Genomic DNA, 20,142 nt, shown 5'->3' with positions numbered 1-20,142 from the left:
AACTGTTCATCAGCAGTGAAGTCTATCATAACAGCAGATTGAACTACTTGAAATTTAGAACTAAACACCTTAAGCAAATTATATATTTGTAAAACCTGCTTAGCAAGGAATCCAGTCTTACTGCAGTACAGGAAATTAACTAGAAAGGAAAAATTTGCACAGAACATTTAATATCAGAAGCTAAAAGGGCAGTGAGTTTCAGGTTTAAATTTACATATAAATTTACATACAAAAATCACACCGAATTTAATTTCTTTTAGCTGAAATGTGCATTAGTGCCTAAGTAATAATGCCCTGGAACAGAATACAGCAATGATTAGTTCATAAGTTATTACAATAATTCTAAGTTCCCTGACAAAAAATTACAACACTGTTAAAATCTTAATGGGGCCTACATATTGTACCAAGCAAACAAACTGGGAAAACAATGTTTTGCAAGAGGTGATTACAAAAATTATTTTTCTGAAATGGAAGGAAAGGAATAGACTGAAAAAACATTACATTTAATGACTGAATCGATCTATGATGTCCTCAGCTGCACTCAAAGATACCACAACCCACACCAAACTGATATTGCAATAATTTATACACATAAAGGAAAACTAATGAACTAAATAATGTGAACATATTTGGATTTACATGTAAAGACAGACAGAAAAAGCTGTATCAAAGATGAGTTGAATGCTAAGCGAAGTGTTATTTTAAGATAATTATAAGAAGCATACCTGACAAGGGGATACAGACTGACTCAAAGTAAAATTAACATCCCAAATTCCCCCAACTGAGAAAGTAATAACTATGTTCATGTCTTAATGAATACTTTTTAAAATTTGAAATCAAGGGCACCTCTGCATCCATGGAGACTGAAGCTCAGTAACTCCCCATACTCCTGAGATCCAAATCCTGAGGAAGATTTCCTTCCCAGTGTTCTCAGTGTTAGAAAAAATTATCAATTACAGCTATTGTTGCCAATGTCTATACTGAAGATTGGCACTTCCAGTGATCAGCTCAGTTGCCTAAATCACCTCATATATTAAGCTGGCTTATCAAAGCTCAGTTGGTTTTGACAGCCCTACTAAAAAAATGTAGAAGTCAATCTTTTCCATTTGCAGAATCAATGGAGAAGGACATCACAGAATCACAGAATTGTTTGGGTTGGAAGAGACCTTAAAGATCATCTCACTTCACGGGCAGGGACACCTTCCACTAGAACAGATTGCTCAGAGTTCCATCCATCCTGGCCTTGAACACTTCCAGAGATGGGCATCCACAGCTTCTCCAGGGAATCTGTGCCAGGGCCTCACCACCCCCACAGTAAGAAACTTCTCCTAAAATCCAATCTAAATCTACTCTCTGTCAGTTTGAGGCCATTCTCCCTTGTCCTGTCACTGCATGCTCTTGCAGAAAGTTTCCCTCTGTCTTTCCTGGAGGCTCCCTTCAGGCACTGGAAGATCACAATTAGGTCACTCCAAAGCCTTCTCTTCTCCAGGCTGAACAATCCCAATTCTCTCATCCTTCCCTCCTAGGAGAGATGATCCCTTTAATCATCCTGGTGGCCTCCTCTGAGCTTTTCCCCAGAGGTCCCTGTCCTTCCTGTGCTGGGGACCCCAGAGCTGGACTCAGCCCTGCAGGTGGGGTCTCACCAGAACAGAGCAGAGGAACAGAACCCCCTCCCTCACCTGCTGCACATGCTGCTGTTGATGCAGCCAAGGACACGTTTGGCATTCTGGACTGCAGAAAGATGGGCTGCTTCTGATATCTGACACTGAATTAATGTAACAAAGGACCAAATTAATCTTCAGAGGATTTTACAGGACAATCATTTACACCTACTTTGTCATCAACAATTTATGAAAGCATGACTCAGCAAGTGACAGATTTCAATACAGCCTCTATTCATCACTTTTATGGGTCACTTTGCTGTGCAGATGCATGCACACAATGTATGAAGTGCCAATGATAGAAACAGTTTGAATCAAATCAATAGATGTATTTACATTCCTTGGGTGATAGGACTATTTTGTGTGATGTAAATCCAGGCTGCATCTCTCGAAAACAGACATTTCTCTTTTTTTTTTTCCAGATTGTCCTTTCTCCTTCAGACTGTCATATCCACAACAGCAGAACAAAATAATTAAGGTCAGTATCACTCAATAAAAATCACTAGAAAGTGCAACATTTCCAAGTGAGAAATGTACTGTTCTTAGATAATGAAGTCAAGAGAGATATTACTGACTACTTCATTTTCAAAGTCAGTTATGTCTCATGGAGTTGTAATATGCAACCTCTTTTGCAAGCATGCCATCACACTGATATACCTGTCCAAAATCAGCGTGAAAATAGTGAAAATCAGAATTTGTGACCCTTCCTTTCAGGGAAGTTAAGGAGATGCAAAATTTAGGATACTTTCAAACTCCAAATATCTTCTAATATATCAGGTAGACAGTTTGCAAAACCTGTCTTTTTCAAGCATTTCTCTCTGATCTACACTAAATCTTCCTCTCAGAGATCTTTTTGAATGTAGTTCAGGTTAAATGTTTAAGTAAATCTGTGTCCCTTATTTACCACAGAACTGCACTATTATCCCTGGACTCTACTGTGTACAGCACTTCAAGGTTTAGCTCCTGAACTAATTGTATCTGCCCATATAATGCTACAACACCTAGCTGTAATTATTTTCTGGTGGTCTCACTGATTTGTTTTCAAGTGCTACATAAAGTCACAATAATGCCATAATTTCACAAATCCAATAGACTAGAACATACTTTGGAAGACTTGGTGAGTGCTGATGATTTCTGCATATTTATAAAGTCAGTAACTGAAACCACAGAATTGCTTCCAGGAATTAACTTTAATCTAATTTAATCAGTCTATTAGTTTAATACTGGATTAATATTTAGCTCCAACTGTCCTGGGTTGAAAATTTGATGTGATAAGGTTAGAAATCTCTGACATGAAACTACAAACATGATGAAGTCTGTATCAGTGAAATGCTGAATATCAGCTTGCTCAGAACTGACCACGAAAAGGCAATGACCAGCACTGCCCATGTTCCAGTGCTTCAAAGACTTACAGAAATACCTGGTAAAAATAAATTTACAACCACCTATCAGAACCCAAAAGCTAGAATAGCATTAGGACTAACTATTGCACTATTTCCACCAACTTTAAAGACTCCTGAAAAATGTGGAAGAAAATAATCTACTATCTACTATATATCTACTGGTGTGCCTCTATTCATAGCCTATGCTCTTATGAGCTAACTAAAAGTACTTCTTTACTTTAAAAGTAGTAACTAACTCCAATAATATCTAATTTTATTGAATTTTTATAACCATACTAATGAGGTAATTTATATCTCAGCTACACCACCTACCATCAAGTTAATCAATCAGTGGAGGCCAAATGCGAATTAATTTAACTGTCTTAGATCTTGTACCTACTGTGACTCTCATTCTGTAGGTCTAAAAATAGATTTTTAAGGAAGCATTTCTTCACAATTTAAAAGACCGATACTATAAATTATCACTGGGACAAAACACGTAGAGGTAGAGATAATTTTAATAGAAAGCTGAAATTGTCAGGGTTTCTGCTGAGAAAAACTTTTTCTCCTGAATTTTCTAGAATTAGAATTCCTCTGATAAAATCTTTCTCTACTAGATTCTAGACACTTGGGTTTTTTAAATCCAACTTTTATTTTTAGCATATCTCTGCAGTCTCAGGAGCCAGACAGTGTTATAATATGAAGAGAACTTCTTAAATGTTCATAGTTTTTCTGAAAAAAGAATTATATATAAATCAAAAGGAACTATCTCTATAAGAGTTATCTCATTTTCTGTTCCTTACTATGACTTGTAAGATCAGATAGACTTTGAAAACAGCCTCCTTGCTAGTTGTTGCTCCAGGAAAAGTTAACTTTTAAACCCTTGAAGTTTGCTTATAGATTACTGTCTCACATGAAACAATAAATGCTGCATTATAAATATTGACTTCAATGCTAGAGGTATCTGCAGTCTGTCCCACACACTGCCTTAGCAGTTACTCTACAAAAGTAATGCAAACTCACTATATCCCAAGCAATGTTTATTAATAATATTTACATCTATATTTATATATATTCTTATTGATGTTATCTGTTACTAGAACCTCTTAAAAAGCAAAAATTAGGGCAATCTAAAGCAAGGCCCACACTTGCATTTCCCTGGGTCTCTGCAGTCTGACTACTTCTGCTGTCAATCAGAAAGAAGCCTCTTTGTCTCTATGGGGAAGATGTTGAAGAAAATAATATAGATAATCGTGAATCCATGAATTATAGAGTGATTTAAATACTAATTTATCCACATTTCTGTCTGCTCAGTGTTGAACACCTGGCAGATCACCTTGTGAGGGAAAGAATTGCTAATATAATCACCTGAAATATACTTTTTTTTTGCATACCCAAATATTTGGACATGAGCCATTATTTCATCCTTCAACTTTTATACAAAAAAGCTGTCTCCTGAGGTTGCAGCTTCAAAACATGGATGAGTATCAGTGAGCTGCTTTCCAATTGTTATATTCATCCTACAGTCATATTCTGCTATGTAGGGCTCACACAGAACAGATCTGCTGCATTCATTTTTCTAGACTGCCAAAACCAAGAAGATTTGAAGATTGGAACCATTAATGAGAATACCCTGCCTCTGCTTAGAACTGCACGTAAACAGCAAAATTGCACCAGAGACTTTTTAAAGCACCACAAAGGGTTCAGAAGCAGTGTGTGAGTGGTCTGGGAACCTTCACAAACAGCAACAGCAGCACAAGTTTCAACTCACAAGCACAAACTTGTGGAAGTGTGGGTGGGCAACGTGTTTCAGAGATACATTACCAAATTTGGGTACTCATGTGGTTCTAAAGGGCTTTAGAGAGAGAAAAAACCCCCACAGATTTGGCAAAGACAAAACTATTGTCTCCACACTTATGAGGAAACCAAACTCAATCCCTTGCAGGCTTTGGTTTTATTAAAGCAGAAACTAATAATTGACTGTTCGAAACAGTCCTTCCCCTCTGGCTTATCTCCTGCTGTACAGATCCTGCTTGGAGATCACATATTAGATATTTCCTCTCAAGACAGAAAATACTACTTTTCAAGTACATGGATGGATTAAAAAGTCTCTTGACATAGTGAACCAGTGATGTACCAGAATTTTCTACATGAAATAGACAACTGCTAATGAGTAAGCGTTTAAAGCAATAACAGTCTTTTAGACACCTTACATCAAAATGCAAGAATCACCTTCCATTTTGACCTCTACATTCAACCTGAATAAATCCATTAGAATATTTGCAAGGCAAAGTAACTATTGGACTTCATTTTTCTAAACAATTTGAGATAACGGACCTGAATTTATCAACCTAAGTTACGCCTCTGTTTACTGTTACAATTTAGGAAATAAAAGTAAACAGCAAAGTAAAATACAGTAACAGAAGTTTAAATTGTAAATTGTTACAATGTTTAAATGTTGAAGATACTAATAATTATCAATTGATATTGATAAAATTGATTAAATTAAAATTATAAATATGTTTGTCTTCTCTGCATTTAGAACTAAAAATATGTGTCAATGTACAAACTACTCATAATAAGTCAAAGGATTATTTAATTAATGAATAATGAACATGAAATATATTTTAACTTCCTGATTTCACAAATGGTTCCTTTAAACAGATAAAATTCTTTATAAATTATCCTTTCTTAAGCCCAGAGAAATATATGTGATTACTGAGTAAATATTAACAACCTCCTTCCATGTAAAATGAATAGTGTTATTTTTTACTCCCCATTTCTCTCAAACAGCTTCAGCTGGAACTTTTTCAGTAGAAATATTTGCTGCAGGGAATCAATTTTATGGCCTTCAGGTTAGTTTGTTTTATACAAATAGGTCTGCAGATTCAACTGAGGTAGTCTCTATGATCACAGAGAATTTAGTTTTTCTTTAGTCTTCTAAGATTTCAGTTAGAGTTATTTTCATTTACCTTTACACCAGGAATTCAAATCAAGCAACAAATTTATTTTTACGAGGCTGGAGAAAAGTCTTCAGACAGTAACAGACACTGGGCCCTCCATCTTACTGAGTGTGATGACTTGAGTGAATGTCAGAGACTGTCACATTTACACAGTAACTCCTCATGCTGATTTAAACAGAAGAGGAGAAATCTTTATTACTTTTTCAGCAGGCCAAATAATCTAAAATAGGTAGGGCTGTAGCCTAAAGTCAAAACATCCACTAAAACTGTGTAACTTACACCAAGTAATTCCTGAGTTAATGGAATTCTTCAGACTTCAACACAGCACCTTTTTTCAAATAAAATCCTTACTCAACTGGCTTTATGTACCTACTTGAAGTTCCCGATTTAAGTGTTATGAATATTTTCATGTGTGCATTAACTTGTTGATCATTGCAATGATCTAATTTAGTCATCACTGGCTGTTTCCGAAGCTGTGCATGATGTCCATAGAAATTCATCAGAAAAGAACAACTAGCTCCTTTAACCCATGTTTTAGAGATGTAGAAATATTTTATTTGTTAAAATGTTATTTGATTTGAATTTTAAAAATATTTTATATATTTGCTATTATAAAATTTTATTTGACTATCACTCCAGAATTTTTAAATAGTATTCCAATCATGGGAACACAGCAATACTATTTTAGAGAAGCAGGGATATTTGTCCATTTTTTGGGAGCAGTAGTACCCCTGCCAAAACAGTCTTAAACACAGAGCTTTCTGTTCTACAGATGGACAACCTTCATAGGAACTGAACAAATAATAAAGATCCCTTCCTCTTATTCCTTCATCTTACACAAGGAAAACAGAGATTTCTCACCCAGTCACATTAATCACTGGGGGGGAAACAGTGCATCAGCATCAGTTTTCTTGGCAGCTCTGAAAAATGGCAGGACAGGTTTAAAGGTTAGACTTCTGCAGAAAAAATCACAGAAGGTCACTTTTAAGAGCCTCCAAACATAGTTGGAAAATTTACACTTAACTACATCTTTTGAACAGATTCTCACTGTTCTCTTTAATGTTCCTCTCACTTTTATTTATTTAAAGAAAAATAAAAAAACCCCAAAACCATCAAAAATAAACCCAAATAAATATAAAAAAATCCCACCCAGCTCTAAGAGTGTACATACAACCATGTTTTATCTTGAGCCAAAAACCTAGCATAAGTTCCTAGCCTTGACAGAATGACAGGGAACAGAGTTCAAACATTTTCCTTTCAATAATGTTACTTTACTACCTAGTTCAATCTGCACTCCAGGCCATCAGTGAGCAAATTTTTCTTAAAAAGAACTTTTTCCATGGACTTGCTGTGTGTAATGGTTGAGAAAAAAACCCTCTTGTTTTGATTGCTAAGCCCCAGGGGAGCAACAGCAGTTATGGACTAAAGGGAATTGGTAGTTTCGTTATTCAGGGCAATTCTCTTTCTTCACATAACAGTTATTTTTCATAGATATGACTATTTGTCCAGATGAAACATCCCCTCTAATTATTTGGTTTAGATCTAACCTCACATTTTTGTTCCATGGCAGTTACTGACAGCTCAGATGTCATTTTGTGATCTACATTAGCTCCCTGGTCTTATATCAGAGAACTGATTATTCATCTGTAGGGACAAGAGGAGGGGGCTGGCAGCTGCTAACATTTCTATAAATAAAATCACTCACATTTTTATACTTCTAATAATTTTCCCTTTTTTTAAAATTCTTTTTAAAATGAGCTATACAAATATGCTCTGGTCTGAACTATTTTGCCTAACTGCTTTTAGTTAGAGTGATTAATAATTACTACCTTCTCAAATTTGTTTTTTCTTCCACCAACCATGTTGCCATGGTTCTTTTTGTACTACCAACTGTCATCAAAGCATATGATAGAAATTAAAAAATCTTAAGGCATGATTCATAACTCCAGGTTACTCAATTTCTGAGAACATGATCCAAGTTCCAGCCATATATGACAATATTCAGACTACAGCTTTGCACAGGATTTATGAAAAATTAATGTACCACAGCTATGAAAACAGTGTGTTACTGTCTGCAACTGCCAAGTTACATAATTACAAAACATTCTTGATTATATGCTTTTTACTTTTAAATAAATAATTTAAAATGTAATAAGGGAGACACTGACACGTAATTTAGATTCTGTTGGTTTTCTCTAACACCAGTGACACTTGTAACAAGATCTCTGCATTATACCTGTGAATTGACATAATGCAGTTACCACAAAATAAAAATTCCTGCTAGAATAACCACATTGCAGTGTTCTTTGACAGGTTGGTTACAAAGATTTGGGTGCTGTGATCTGTCCATACCAGCTGGCAGTGAGACACAGAAGGAGGAGACGGAGCAGAGCAGTGTCAGCATCCACAACCTGTAATGTCCATTAATGTTTTGCTTATAAGTGGTTCTGTTTCAGTCCCATGAGGTTAAACATCCATCAGTGGCTGAAGAACATTAGATGAGCATGTGGAAGATATTCTCCAGTTAAACTACACCCAAAACAGGTGGATTTCATCCACTCCAGGACTGCTGTGATACAGATGAAGGAGCAGTAAGTGGGAGCCATCAGGAGAGACAGCCTAAAAACACACCATTTCTGTGTACTCAGAGTTTAACACCAATGCATATTGCTTGTGAGTTTCCTTCAAGTAATTAAACAGAAAAAGGAAAGATGCTGGAAAGAGGCATGGCCTGGGGAAAATTAACACATATTTTCTGAGATTTCTTACTGTTGTGCCTCTCTGTAAAATAACTATAGGTTTAAAACAGAGTGCCATCTCCCACTGATGGGTTCTACTTCTGCAGACCCAAAGCATGATTCCCAGGTTCTAAAGATCTGCCAAGGCTTTTGTGAGGAACTATTCCTTGAGCCAAAAAACCCTACAAGAAGAAGCACATCACAGAGATGGCAAGGGTGATACTTCTGATGTACAACTTACAAATCCATTAGAAGGCAAAATTATTTCTGTATGCGAAGAGTTTGAAGAGTACCACAGAATTGTTTGAGTTGGACAAAACATTAAAGAGCATCTCATTCCAACCCCCCTGCCGTGGGCAAGGACACCTTCCACCAGACCAGGTTGCTCAAAACCCCATCCAGCCTTGCCTTGGACAATTCCTGGGATGGGGCAGCCACAGCTTCTCTGGGCAGTCTGTGCCAGGGCCTCACCACCCTCACAGGAAAGAATCTTTTCCTTACATCTGATCTAAACCTACTCTCTCTCAGTTTGCAGTCACTGCCCCTTGACTAACCACTACATGTCCTTGATTAACCACTACATGTCCTTGTCCTAAGTCCCTCTCCAGCTCTCTTGTATCTCCCTTTAGGTACTGGAAGGCTGCTCGAGCCCCATCTCCCTCTGTCCTCACAGGGGGGGTGCTCCAGCCCTTCTGTGGACTTTCCAACACGTTCATATCCTTCCTATTTTGCGGACTCTAGAGCTGGACCCAGCACTGCAAGTGGGGCCTCACCAGAGCAGAGGGGCAGAATCCCCTCCCTCACCTGCTGCCCACGCTTCTCTTGATGCAGCCCAGGACACGTTTGGCTTTGTGGGCTGCAAGTGCTCACAGCTGGGTCTCACATAACACCCCCAAGTCTTCTCCTCAGAGCTGCTCTCAATCCGTCATCTGCCCAACCTGTATTTGTGCTTGGGAGTGCCCTGAGCCCATTGCAGGACCTTCCTCTTGGCCTTTTGAACGTTATGAGGTTTGTGCAGGCAATTCTTAGAATTCATCATTAATTTGAAAAGCTGTCAGCTACTAATGAACAACAGTCTGATCTAGCTTGTGCTATCTAGATGTCACTAACAGTAAAACCCTACTCAAATATACTTCAGAATTTTTTTAAAAGTAAAATATACATTTGAAAATACACTTCTGCAACATATACCACCCCCACTCTTACAAGTTTCTTCTTTTGCTTTTGTGATTTATTAGACTGCCACAGGCTGGTCTAGACAAGACAAAATTAAATAAAAATATGTTAATACTTTCATAAGACAAAAATGAATAAATTCCTGAGCAGACTGTGATCACAGAGCATACTTTCTCCCTTTTTCCCTGAACTACTTTTCAGCTGATCTCTTTTAATAGAGTTGATGATCTTTGTCAGGGTGAAATGAAACCTGAAATTTGCATTGGTGGAAAGAAAGCCAAAGCCGAGAAGTGTCCAACATCACTCTCCCTTACATCATGCAGTTCAAAACAGAATGATTTTCTAAAATGATAGAATAGAAATGATGCCTCACAAATCAGAAATTTCTTTACTGGAATTAATTCCAGAACAGTGCTATGGAAATGCTTCTACATGTAGCAGAGCTGATGGAGTATTTAATGACTGTGGGGAAATGTTCCCTACAGGCCAGCACTCCCAATTGCCCAAACTGGTTCTCCAGGTGGACTGAAAGACAGAGGACACCAAAAAAAGACAAATATTCTTAGAATTTAGATTGTTTTCTTTCATTATGACAGCTGGCAAAAAAGGAGGTTGAATCTGGGCAGTGACTATTGAAGTTGTAAGGCAAAGTTGGAGGTGTTCATTATAAGCAGCACTAGGACTGACTGGGTTTTTTCAGTATTACCAACACATGATAACATCTCTCCTCTGAAATACAGGTTTATCCTTCACACACTTGTAAGGGTTCCCTTGTTTACTAAGCTTTAGCAATCCTTCACAGCTGGAATGAATCCTTACAACCTTTCCAGGCTTCACTAATTATTTATTTTCTCTTAATATACACAGAAAGTAAACCTGCACCTGGATACACTCCCTCCATTTCCGGAGGGCTATTCTTATTTCTGCAACGGTTGAGCACTGGATTTCAGAGCATTCAGGGCTTGGATTACAAAAAAAAAATCTAGATCAGCAGGCTATAGACTTTAAAAATCATTCATTTAAAATGAAAATCAGAAATCATGTACCAACCTGTCAAAGTTGGAAAAAAAACCCCAGCCAAACATGAAAACATCCAGCCTTCCCCACTTTATATCAAAAAAACCAAACCACCACCAGCAAACAAACCAACAAACCACAACAAAAACAAAACACAAATACAAACCCCAAAACCTGGGGAAGAAAATGAGAAATAAATCTATCATCTTCAAGAAGTTTAATGAACATTGAAAAACAGACTGTCATCCACTCCTTACTTGGAAATAGAAGCATGTGGAATGATCACAAAGAGAGTTAAAATCAATATTTTATTCAGCTATTTGCAAAGTAATGGCACCAGGCATTTATCCAACACAGGAGATACTATAAGTACTAATGACCAGGGAGAAAAAGTGAGAAGTGAAACTGCTTCTCTATCCCAAACTTTCTAAACATAAAAAATATTAAACAGTACTAGCACTATTAAGAGCCAAGTTTGTGGCTTTTTTTCCTTTTTTACTATAATTTTCCACACACAGAAAATGAGATTACAATATTTTTATTCTTCAAATGCCATATTGACCTTTAAAGCATACCAAACAACCTGTGGTGGGCATTCTATTGACCACATGAACCAAAAAAATTAAATCCTATGCAATTTAGAGACAGGTATGCCTCTAATTGGGGGAACTACTGTATTTCTATGTTAAAAATTAAGACGAAATTATCACTTTTTAATTTAAAACAGCTATTTGCTTTACTTCCTTTCATTTATGGTTCAATTCTTAGGAGGTCTTCATTGAAATCCATTTCATAGGATCATAGGATATGATGAGTTGCAAGGGAACATCAAGTTCAACTCCTGGCACTGCACAGGACACCCTAAGAGTCACCCCGTGTGCCTGAGAGCATTGTCCAAACACTTCTTGAGCTCTGCCAGGCTTGGAAGCCCTGGGGAACCTGTGCCAGTGCCCAACCAGAAACCCACACTGTCTACTGAGGACTAAGGACTACAATAGGATTTGTCTCTGAATGTCCAGTTAGATAACTTCTTCTCAAACAAGGGTATTTTTTTACTGATGTACAAGTGATTAAAATAATTGAAATTAGACTAGAGCTTAAAATTAATGACTTTTTCAATATGGCTTATGGCTTTCGATATTGACTTATTCAATATTTTTATTTCCATAAACACCTTAATCATAATCTGGTTTATAGCAAAGTACAATCTTAAATTACTTCAGCTATAACAGATCAAAAGAATTTTAACAAAACTTTGGCACCATAAAACTGGGCTTAATTCATTTAACTAATCAATCTTCACTTGGAATTTTAGGTTGAGAGTAAAAAATCCTCTAGAAATTATATGTAGTGAGATGGGTCTCAACAATGTAGAAATGCAAAATTAAAATATTTTATAAAAAACGTGAGTTAAACCAAATTATCTCTAAGTCTTTCAGATACATATCTGCAGATAGGCTTTGATATTGAAATTTTTCACCTTAAGGATGTCAAGACATGGAAGTAACAAAGCAAACTAATGGTAAATGTAACTGGAAAATCCTATGTTGTTCCAATTCAAGATCACTGATCTAATCAGAATTAAGCATTATGCAAAAGATAGATGAAACCATATGCAATAATACTTATCACAGAAAATTCTGAAGAAATTAAACTAGGATGGCGACACAATGCACGAGTTTGGGATGTGGGCAGTACAGACTTAACTTTTAGGTAGGTATTTCTTTTTAGCTGATTTTATGCACTGAAAACAGAAGAAAGCAACTCTGCTGACACCAACTCTATTGACACCAAGATGTGAGCTACAGACAATTGCATGTTGATGCCATAGAACTTGTTTCTTCAGAGTTCTCTGCACTCTTGAACAGAGGAGCCACATCAGCTGATGGCCAGTGCCTCAGGCCATCCATCAGGGCCAGAACATTCACAGAGTCAGAAATTGGCCTGAATCCTGACACCTGTCGCCTCCCCTTTCCACATGATGGGAGCTGTCACCCTGCCACAGCACTGCACTTCAGACAGATGCCCATGAATGAAGTGCAAAAGGTGAAGTCGACCTAAAGCGTTTCCAAACCTCAAACACAAAACTGGAATCTGCAAGCAAATATACTCATCAGCAATAACAGGACATGTGCCAAGATGATCCCGCACTGTCCACTGTTCCTGGGGTGCCCCTCAGCCCTCAGCTCCCTGGGCCCTCCCTCACTGCCTGCAGGTCACTGTGGCCACCATCAAGAACAGCAAGATGCCACACCTGGCTCGTTTAACATCTCCATCCTGCCAACTTTACCTCTGCTGCAGCTAACTTTGGATGTTTTAGAAGTCTGAACACTTGTGTAAGACAGAACAGTACTTTTGACATGCTGAGAACACATTTGAATTGTATTTGATGATGGGATTCAGCTATAACTCCCATACAAAAGCAGTGTTATTAGTATTTTATATTAAATGTTGCTAATTATCTCCGTTCCAAGGGCCAGGAAGGAAGACTCTAAGGTCAAAAAGAGATCAATGTATTCATTAAATCTGACTCACTGATGTAGCAGATGTATCAGGTGTCTATGCTTTTTAAATATTTATGAGATTTTGAAGTAATTTCAAGTTCTCAACTTCACAAGGCTCTGTCTATGGTTTTCACTAGTAAGATCTTCCAATGTTTTATTGTTTTCATTACTGAGACATTCCATTCAAGATTAAATAAATCTCAGATGTAAATTTTTGACCATTAGCTCTTGATACATGCTGGTCAGCAAAACTAAGACATCATCACTAAATATTCTTTAGCAAATGACCACATTTCTACTCCATTTTTTCTTTGGCAAGCTAAGTTGATAGAGCTATTTAACATTCATATGACAAGGCTTTTCCAGACCCCCATGCTTCTAGGAGACTTCTTTGATTTTCTTACAGTATTTCAAAATAATTTTTAACCATCAAGAACCAGACGTGTGCACATTCTAATAACAGTACCACCAGCATGATTTCCTTTCTGTTCATGTCTGACCATTCTTCAGCAGTCAAGGACTGCATTGGCTCTCTTTCCTGGTGTCACACTGACAGCTCTACTGAGACATTAGCTAGGATAATCCCATTCCCTTACCTTAGAGATAGAAAGCTCTCACACGCCAAAATTAAGTGCCTGGCATGGAACCAGTACATTCAGAAATCACAATTCCATAACAGTAACGACATGTTTTATTTGCTAGTCAGAAATATTCATGTCATTTTCCAAACTCATCAATAAGAACAAATTTTTTACATTTTCCATAGAGATCTGAAGAAGAGACACAGCTACTGCTTTACTTCTTTCATCTTCCTTTAAAGGATTTATCAAAATTTTAAGGCAAATCATTTCAGTGCCCTGAACATCGCAGAAGTATTGTACTTTAATGTGGGTTTTTTAAGCTTTCACATTGAATTAGATTAAAATTTATAGGAATAGTTCAAATGCACCTTGAGAATTTCTCATACAATAGGAGTCAATAGTGTACTTCAAATCTAGCCTTCCCTTTTACCACTTCAGAGAATTTTCAGATCAGAAAATGATACAAGGCAATGCATGATCCTGTGGGACAAAAATCTACACTACTCTTTTCAAGGTCTCAAATCACAAACTTCTTTAGTCCAGCTTTTATGTTTCTTACTAGCAGCAGACACCTCCCAGCATACTCATCCAACACCAAGACTTTGAAAACATAATAATCTGTTTCTCTTCCCTAAAGAAGTTCACAGTCAGGACACTGAACTTCAAAGAAAGAAGAGCAAACCTGAAGTCACATATAGACAATGATATTTAAATATTTTAAGAAGTAGTTACTAGTTTGGTTTTTTACCCCCCATTTTAACACATGTAAAATCAACTGAGGAGACTCTCTCCATTCCCAGCATCTGTGACTGCAAGAGGTATGATCCTAGCACCTCCATCACATATTTTTATTTGCAAAAATGTTCCTGCCAAAAACACCATACCAGTTATTTCCACTCATACAACCTGTTACCAGCACCCGTTATTACAATGCAGGCAGAAAGCAGGATGTCTAGACAACAAAGCAAAAATACATTTACAGAAGATAGAAAAAAATATTGGGTCTGAAAACAAACACCTTACAAATGATAATTCAAAGACAAATAAAATTACAAAGCAGTGGGAAACAAAACCACTATTTATTAAGCAAACATACTAAAAATTATTTTATCTTTAGATAGTTAAATGACATAAAGCATACTTATTTAATATGATGCAATTGTTCTTCTAGTATGACTAATATAATTTAATTTTTTTAAGAATGACAGTATGTATTCATTTGGTAATACAAACATGATTAAATACATCCCAATGATTAAAGAAATTTAAACGACAATAATAATTTGGCATGCATGAAGTACTAAAAGAGACAAATTCTGTTGTGGACAACAGATATACTGATGTTTTTAAAGAATTTAGGCTTGTTTGAGATCCAAAATTAAAAGCATATGTCAGAAGAATAAAGGTGTAATTTTTCCAACAGGGTAAAGAAGATACTTTTATTCAAGCATTTATTTTAGTTCATATCACTGAGCTTAAATGAGATCTTAATAAGTATTGAATTTTATTACTCAAAAAATTATTGTGTGGTCACTTAATAAAATTGATGAATCCTCTGAGAGAGCAGCCAGAACACCAATAAAAATTAAATTTTTTCTTCTAATGCAGTAGGACAAATTTAGCCATGTAGAGTAATCTTACCAGAGCTTTGCAGTCCACATCTATTGTCCTTTCTGCTGCTGCAGGTGTGCTGAAAATCTTCAAGGAGTACCACACTTGGCAATGTGTAGAACTTTCTCCTATGTTAGAAAAACAAAAATGCCTTACAAATTATCCAGTGAGGTGATCAATCCTAGCAGCCTTCAAATCAATGAGAACTTTGAACTTTTAGCAGAAATGCCAGTCACTCTTCATACTGAGACCAAGCAAATCCTGAACTGATTTAATCTGTGTCAACAAACTGTATTATCTAATTCCTTCTTGCCAGGACTCAAAATAGTAACAAAATTAATATATACAAAAATGGAATGGAAATAGAACTTTGGCAAATTAGCTTCCCAGACTACCACATTGTCTCTGGGTTTTAAATATAATTGATTTGCAACTAAAACTTCAGAGCAAACTGACAGTACTTTTGTAATTTTATATCAGGAAATCAAAATTAGTTCCTCTCACACAAAGTTTTTGAATCTAGCATTTTCCTGGTTTTAGAACACAGTCGTGAATGTTAATAAAATCATCTCATCAATTTGTTCAGGTAGATAAAACAAATTAAGCCTGAAATCTCTATCATAAGGCCTGATTTTCACAGCACAGATATTTCATGTGAAAGGATTTTTTCATATAAAAAGAGTTGTTCAGCACCTTTTAATAATGCCTACCCAAGAACTACTTGCACTATTCCTGTTTGTCAGTAAATTGTATGATGAAAATAGCCTTAATCCTCCTACTGACTCTTTCCTGAATTATACACTGGAGAGCTCTATTAGCACTCCTGTTTTACCACAGCATTAGCCTTGGGAGCTCCTACTGGTTTTCCCTTCTGCTGTGACCCCAGCTCATCTCAGAGTCACCATTTTCCTTGCTACAGTTCCTTATTCCACGTACATGACTTTATTTCCAAACCCTGTTTCCCATAAAACTGCTTCTGACAGGATTTATTTGCATTATTTTCTTACAATTTCCACCAAGTATATTCTGTATTAACTTACCCATCTTCTTTCGGCTAATTTGATATGCATACAATTTGCTGGGTTTTAATACCAGAATTCCAGGTTTATACTGTCTGGAATAGCCTCAGTGTCTTACAATCTATAAAAATTAGCAACATTGAGCTAAAGAGATCTTCTGAACGTCCATTAAAGGATTGTGGCATGTACAGGATCCCAAGTTTAATAAATTACAAAAGGTAAAAAAAAACCCAATACACAGAAGAGAGGTAACTTCTGCAAGAAGGGAGGATCACCTTACACCAAAACAGAACATACTGCCTTGAAGGCTGAAACACAAGTTCTCTAATTAAAAGATCAAAAGAAAATTAAAGAGTACCCATAGCTTGTGATATCACATTCTTCAAGAATGGAGTCAAACTGTAGGAAAAGCTCTGAAATTCAGGTAGGAAACAAAAAAGGAAAGCATGAACAGCAAAGTTCCATTTACCAAGGATATGTGATTAAACTGCAGGACAAAGGGATTCATTAAAGTATAGCAAGACATTCACAAATGAAAGTCTGCAAGGTTAAGGAAAACAGAAAAGAGCCTAAGCTGCTACTTAAACAAAAAATTAACAATGCTGCCACCCTCTCCTCAAACCTCCAAGAACACTCATTCCAAAAAAAGCTCCACCCTCAAGTGACAATTTGCTAAGGATTTAAAAAAGCAGTAGAAGAACCTTTTCAAACATCTGAAGCTGGTAGCCTGACAAACTCAGAAGGGCTGATAGAAGATCAGGGTGGAAAAGGAATGCTCAAGGAAGATAAGGCTGCAGCAGAAAATCTAAATTAATTCTTTGCAGTAGTGTTCATTACAGTAGAGTTCAGGGACTTTCTAAACTCTAGAGCTTTTTTTGAGGGGAATGGTCAGAGAGACTCTTCCAAATTGAGGTTTCAGCAGAAAAGGTTTCAGAGCAGACTGATAAAGAAGAAAGTAACAAATCACCTTTGCAAGAGAGTGTCTGCCCAAAAATTGTGGTTTAATGAAAGGTGTCCCTCTCCATGGCAGGGAGGTTGGAAACAGACAACCTTTAAGGTCCCTTCTAACCCAAAGCACCCTAGGATTCTGCAAGTGTCTGAATTCAAAAGGACTTCATGTATTAAATTGTGGTGGTGCAAACCAGCATGTGAACCCTTGTTTAAGTCAGCTTGGGATATGAAGAAATGAAAAGGCAGAGAATGTGTTGCCAGTTTTTAGACAGGTCTCCTGCATAAATTCAGAAATTACAGATGTGAGTTTGTTTATATATTCCAAAGAAAATTATTACCATCACAATAAGGGAGAGAAGCCACAACACACAAAACTATTTGAATTCTTTGACAAAATCAGCAGCTGTGTGAATAAGAGAAATGTGGTTTACATAGTATCCTGCATCACTACTTGTCATTACAATATTAGACCTTCCAGCAATTCCTTTATATTGCAACCAAGTTATTTTTCCACATACACTCGGAGCCTTCATTTTCTCTCTGACCACACATTTCTCCTTAGTATTCATAACTTTCCTGAATCACATTTCTGTTCTTCATAACTGCAATAATATAAAACTTATTGTCTACTCCCCTTCTCTCTTCTTCCTTTAATATACAAAGTCACTTATTCTGTTCAATTTGTTCAAAAAATACTCTAAAATTTCTGATATTTCTCAAAAGCAAAGCTTTCAGGTCAGGTTGCTTTCTTTTTAGTTTTGACTTCAAGTATTTTGAGCTATTAAAACTTTTTTCTATATTAGAAATTTTTGATTTTTTTTTTCTATTTCTTATCCATTTGAATGCCTAGATTAATTTCTCTTTAAATTTTTTCTCACTTTTGAAAAATCCAATCTTTTTTTCTGGAGACCCTAAATAAAATTCAGTACTTACATATTACTTTTCTGGGAAACAGCTATCATGCTTGGGAGGGAATAACTTGTATGTATTTTTCAATGATATTACATGCATTTAGACATTTTCAATGATAATATTATTTGCATATCACTTGATATTTCCCTAAATATTTTTAAATACTTTCATGGAAACAATTTTCTTAATGCATGATATGAACCTGGCAATTCTCTGCTGAAGGAGAATATTTTTATTTTTGCAGCTGAACCCTTGAGTGAAAGTTTCTGCAATTTCTGCTCAGTATTAATCCTTGAAGTTGTATAAACTTTGATGTTCTGTCAACTTTGTTTTTCTGAAAACACAGCTGAATTGTTGTTTGCTGCCCACTTGGATTGTTAAAAGCATAAAACTCAGGGCTTATCCTCACTTAGCTGAAAACCTGATATCAAATAATGATTTAAAGGTGAGTCCCTGCTCATGTCCTTACCCATATAATGTATTTGAACAGGCTACATCAAGGCAAATTTATTGCAAGTATCCTCATCTCCAAGTAATTATAGACTAATTTCACTACAAATTTATTCTCTTCCTAAGGCAACCCATAAGACAGAAGCTAGTTCATCCTCTCAAGAGTACTCAGAAGTCACTTCCAAAGCTATAAAGCTTAAGCTCCCTGGAAAAAAATACTATAAACAGATCAAAATAACAGCAAATGCTTTCGGAATTTCTTTTAGTTCCATCTCAGCATTCAAACCGAAAAAAACAATTTATGTGGCTGAAGTGTAGTATTGGAAATTCATTTTTTAATGTACAGAGCAGAAGGTCAGGAGTTTGGGGATTTCTTTCACCATTTTTTGATAGAGTTTTTCAAAGAGTTTTACTTTACAGAGAGTAGCTGCTGGGAAAGGCTCAATGATGAGGGGCAATGGAGATAAACTCAATATACTCAGGCTGAAACTCATAGATAGCTCTTTCTCTAGGCACAAAACAAGGTTATATTTTTCTGTTTTCTGCACATATTTCAAAAGCAAGCAGAAAAAAAATAGTATGCACTCTTCCTTTTCCCTGTACTTTTCTAAACTTCCATTGACATTTTTAATGCATTTTAAGTCTTTTCTTAGAGCCTGAGCACTATACTTTGATTTCTTGTGAGATAAACTCCATTTGACTTTAGGCTCTTATCTCCTCACTCTGAGCCCTTGATGACAAATAAAAATCCTTAGCCTGCTTTATGCAACCACCAGGTCATGATCTTGTCAGATCTCATGAAATAAACAAAACAAATTGCAGTCAGTGCTTCAGATGTAAATCACCACTAGAGAGGAGCGAGCAGAAATCTTCTGAACATAAAAATGCATCTACTTCAATATTTAATCTCCACCACCTTCTCTTTTAGTCTCTCCTTTGGTCAGCAGGCTTTCACCCTGACTAGTTAGGATCAAGCATCTGTCACTAATGGTTTCTGCAAACCAGCACCTTCCATATGTCAGCTGCTGCATATTCAGTTAGCACCACTGTAAAAGTGTGGCATTCACATTGTCTGGAAAAATCCCTTTGCCCACGATGTTTCTCCTGGGAAGCTGAGAAGCATCAGAAAAAGGAAAACAATTCTTAGCTCATTTGCTTCTCCTGTGTGGAATGTGTT

At 36.5% G+C, this 20,142-nt stretch overlaps 1 protein-coding gene across 7 annotated transcripts in view; it reads right to left on the bottom strand.

Annotated features, from left to right (window-relative positions):
- CFAP47 (cilia and flagella associated protein 47) overlaps positions 1-20,142 on the bottom strand; it is a 260,862-nt gene that overhangs the window by 86,047 nt on the left and 154,673 nt on the right. For all 7 annotated transcript variants that reach the window (XR_010355419.1, XM_064407367.1, XM_064407368.1 and 4 more), the window contains exon 51: positions 15,664-15,761. Coding sequence is in view for 6 of the 7 variants with exons in the window: in XM_064407367.1 (XP_064263437.1) it covers positions 15,664-15,761 (98 nt within the window). In the remaining variant the exon portion in view is untranslated. The remainder of the gene's footprint in view (positions 1-15,663; positions 15,762-20,142) is intronic.

Source organism: Passer domesticus, chromosome 2 (assembly GCF_036417665.1).
Source record: "Passer domesticus isolate bPasDom1 chromosome 2, bPasDom1.hap1, whole genome shotgun sequence".
In the NCBI taxonomy this organism is placed as follows: Eukaryota; Metazoa; Chordata; class Aves; order Passeriformes; family Passeridae; genus Passer; species Passer domesticus.
Note: the sequence above shows the minus strand (reverse complement) of the source record. Positions and strands in the feature narration are given on the sequence as shown.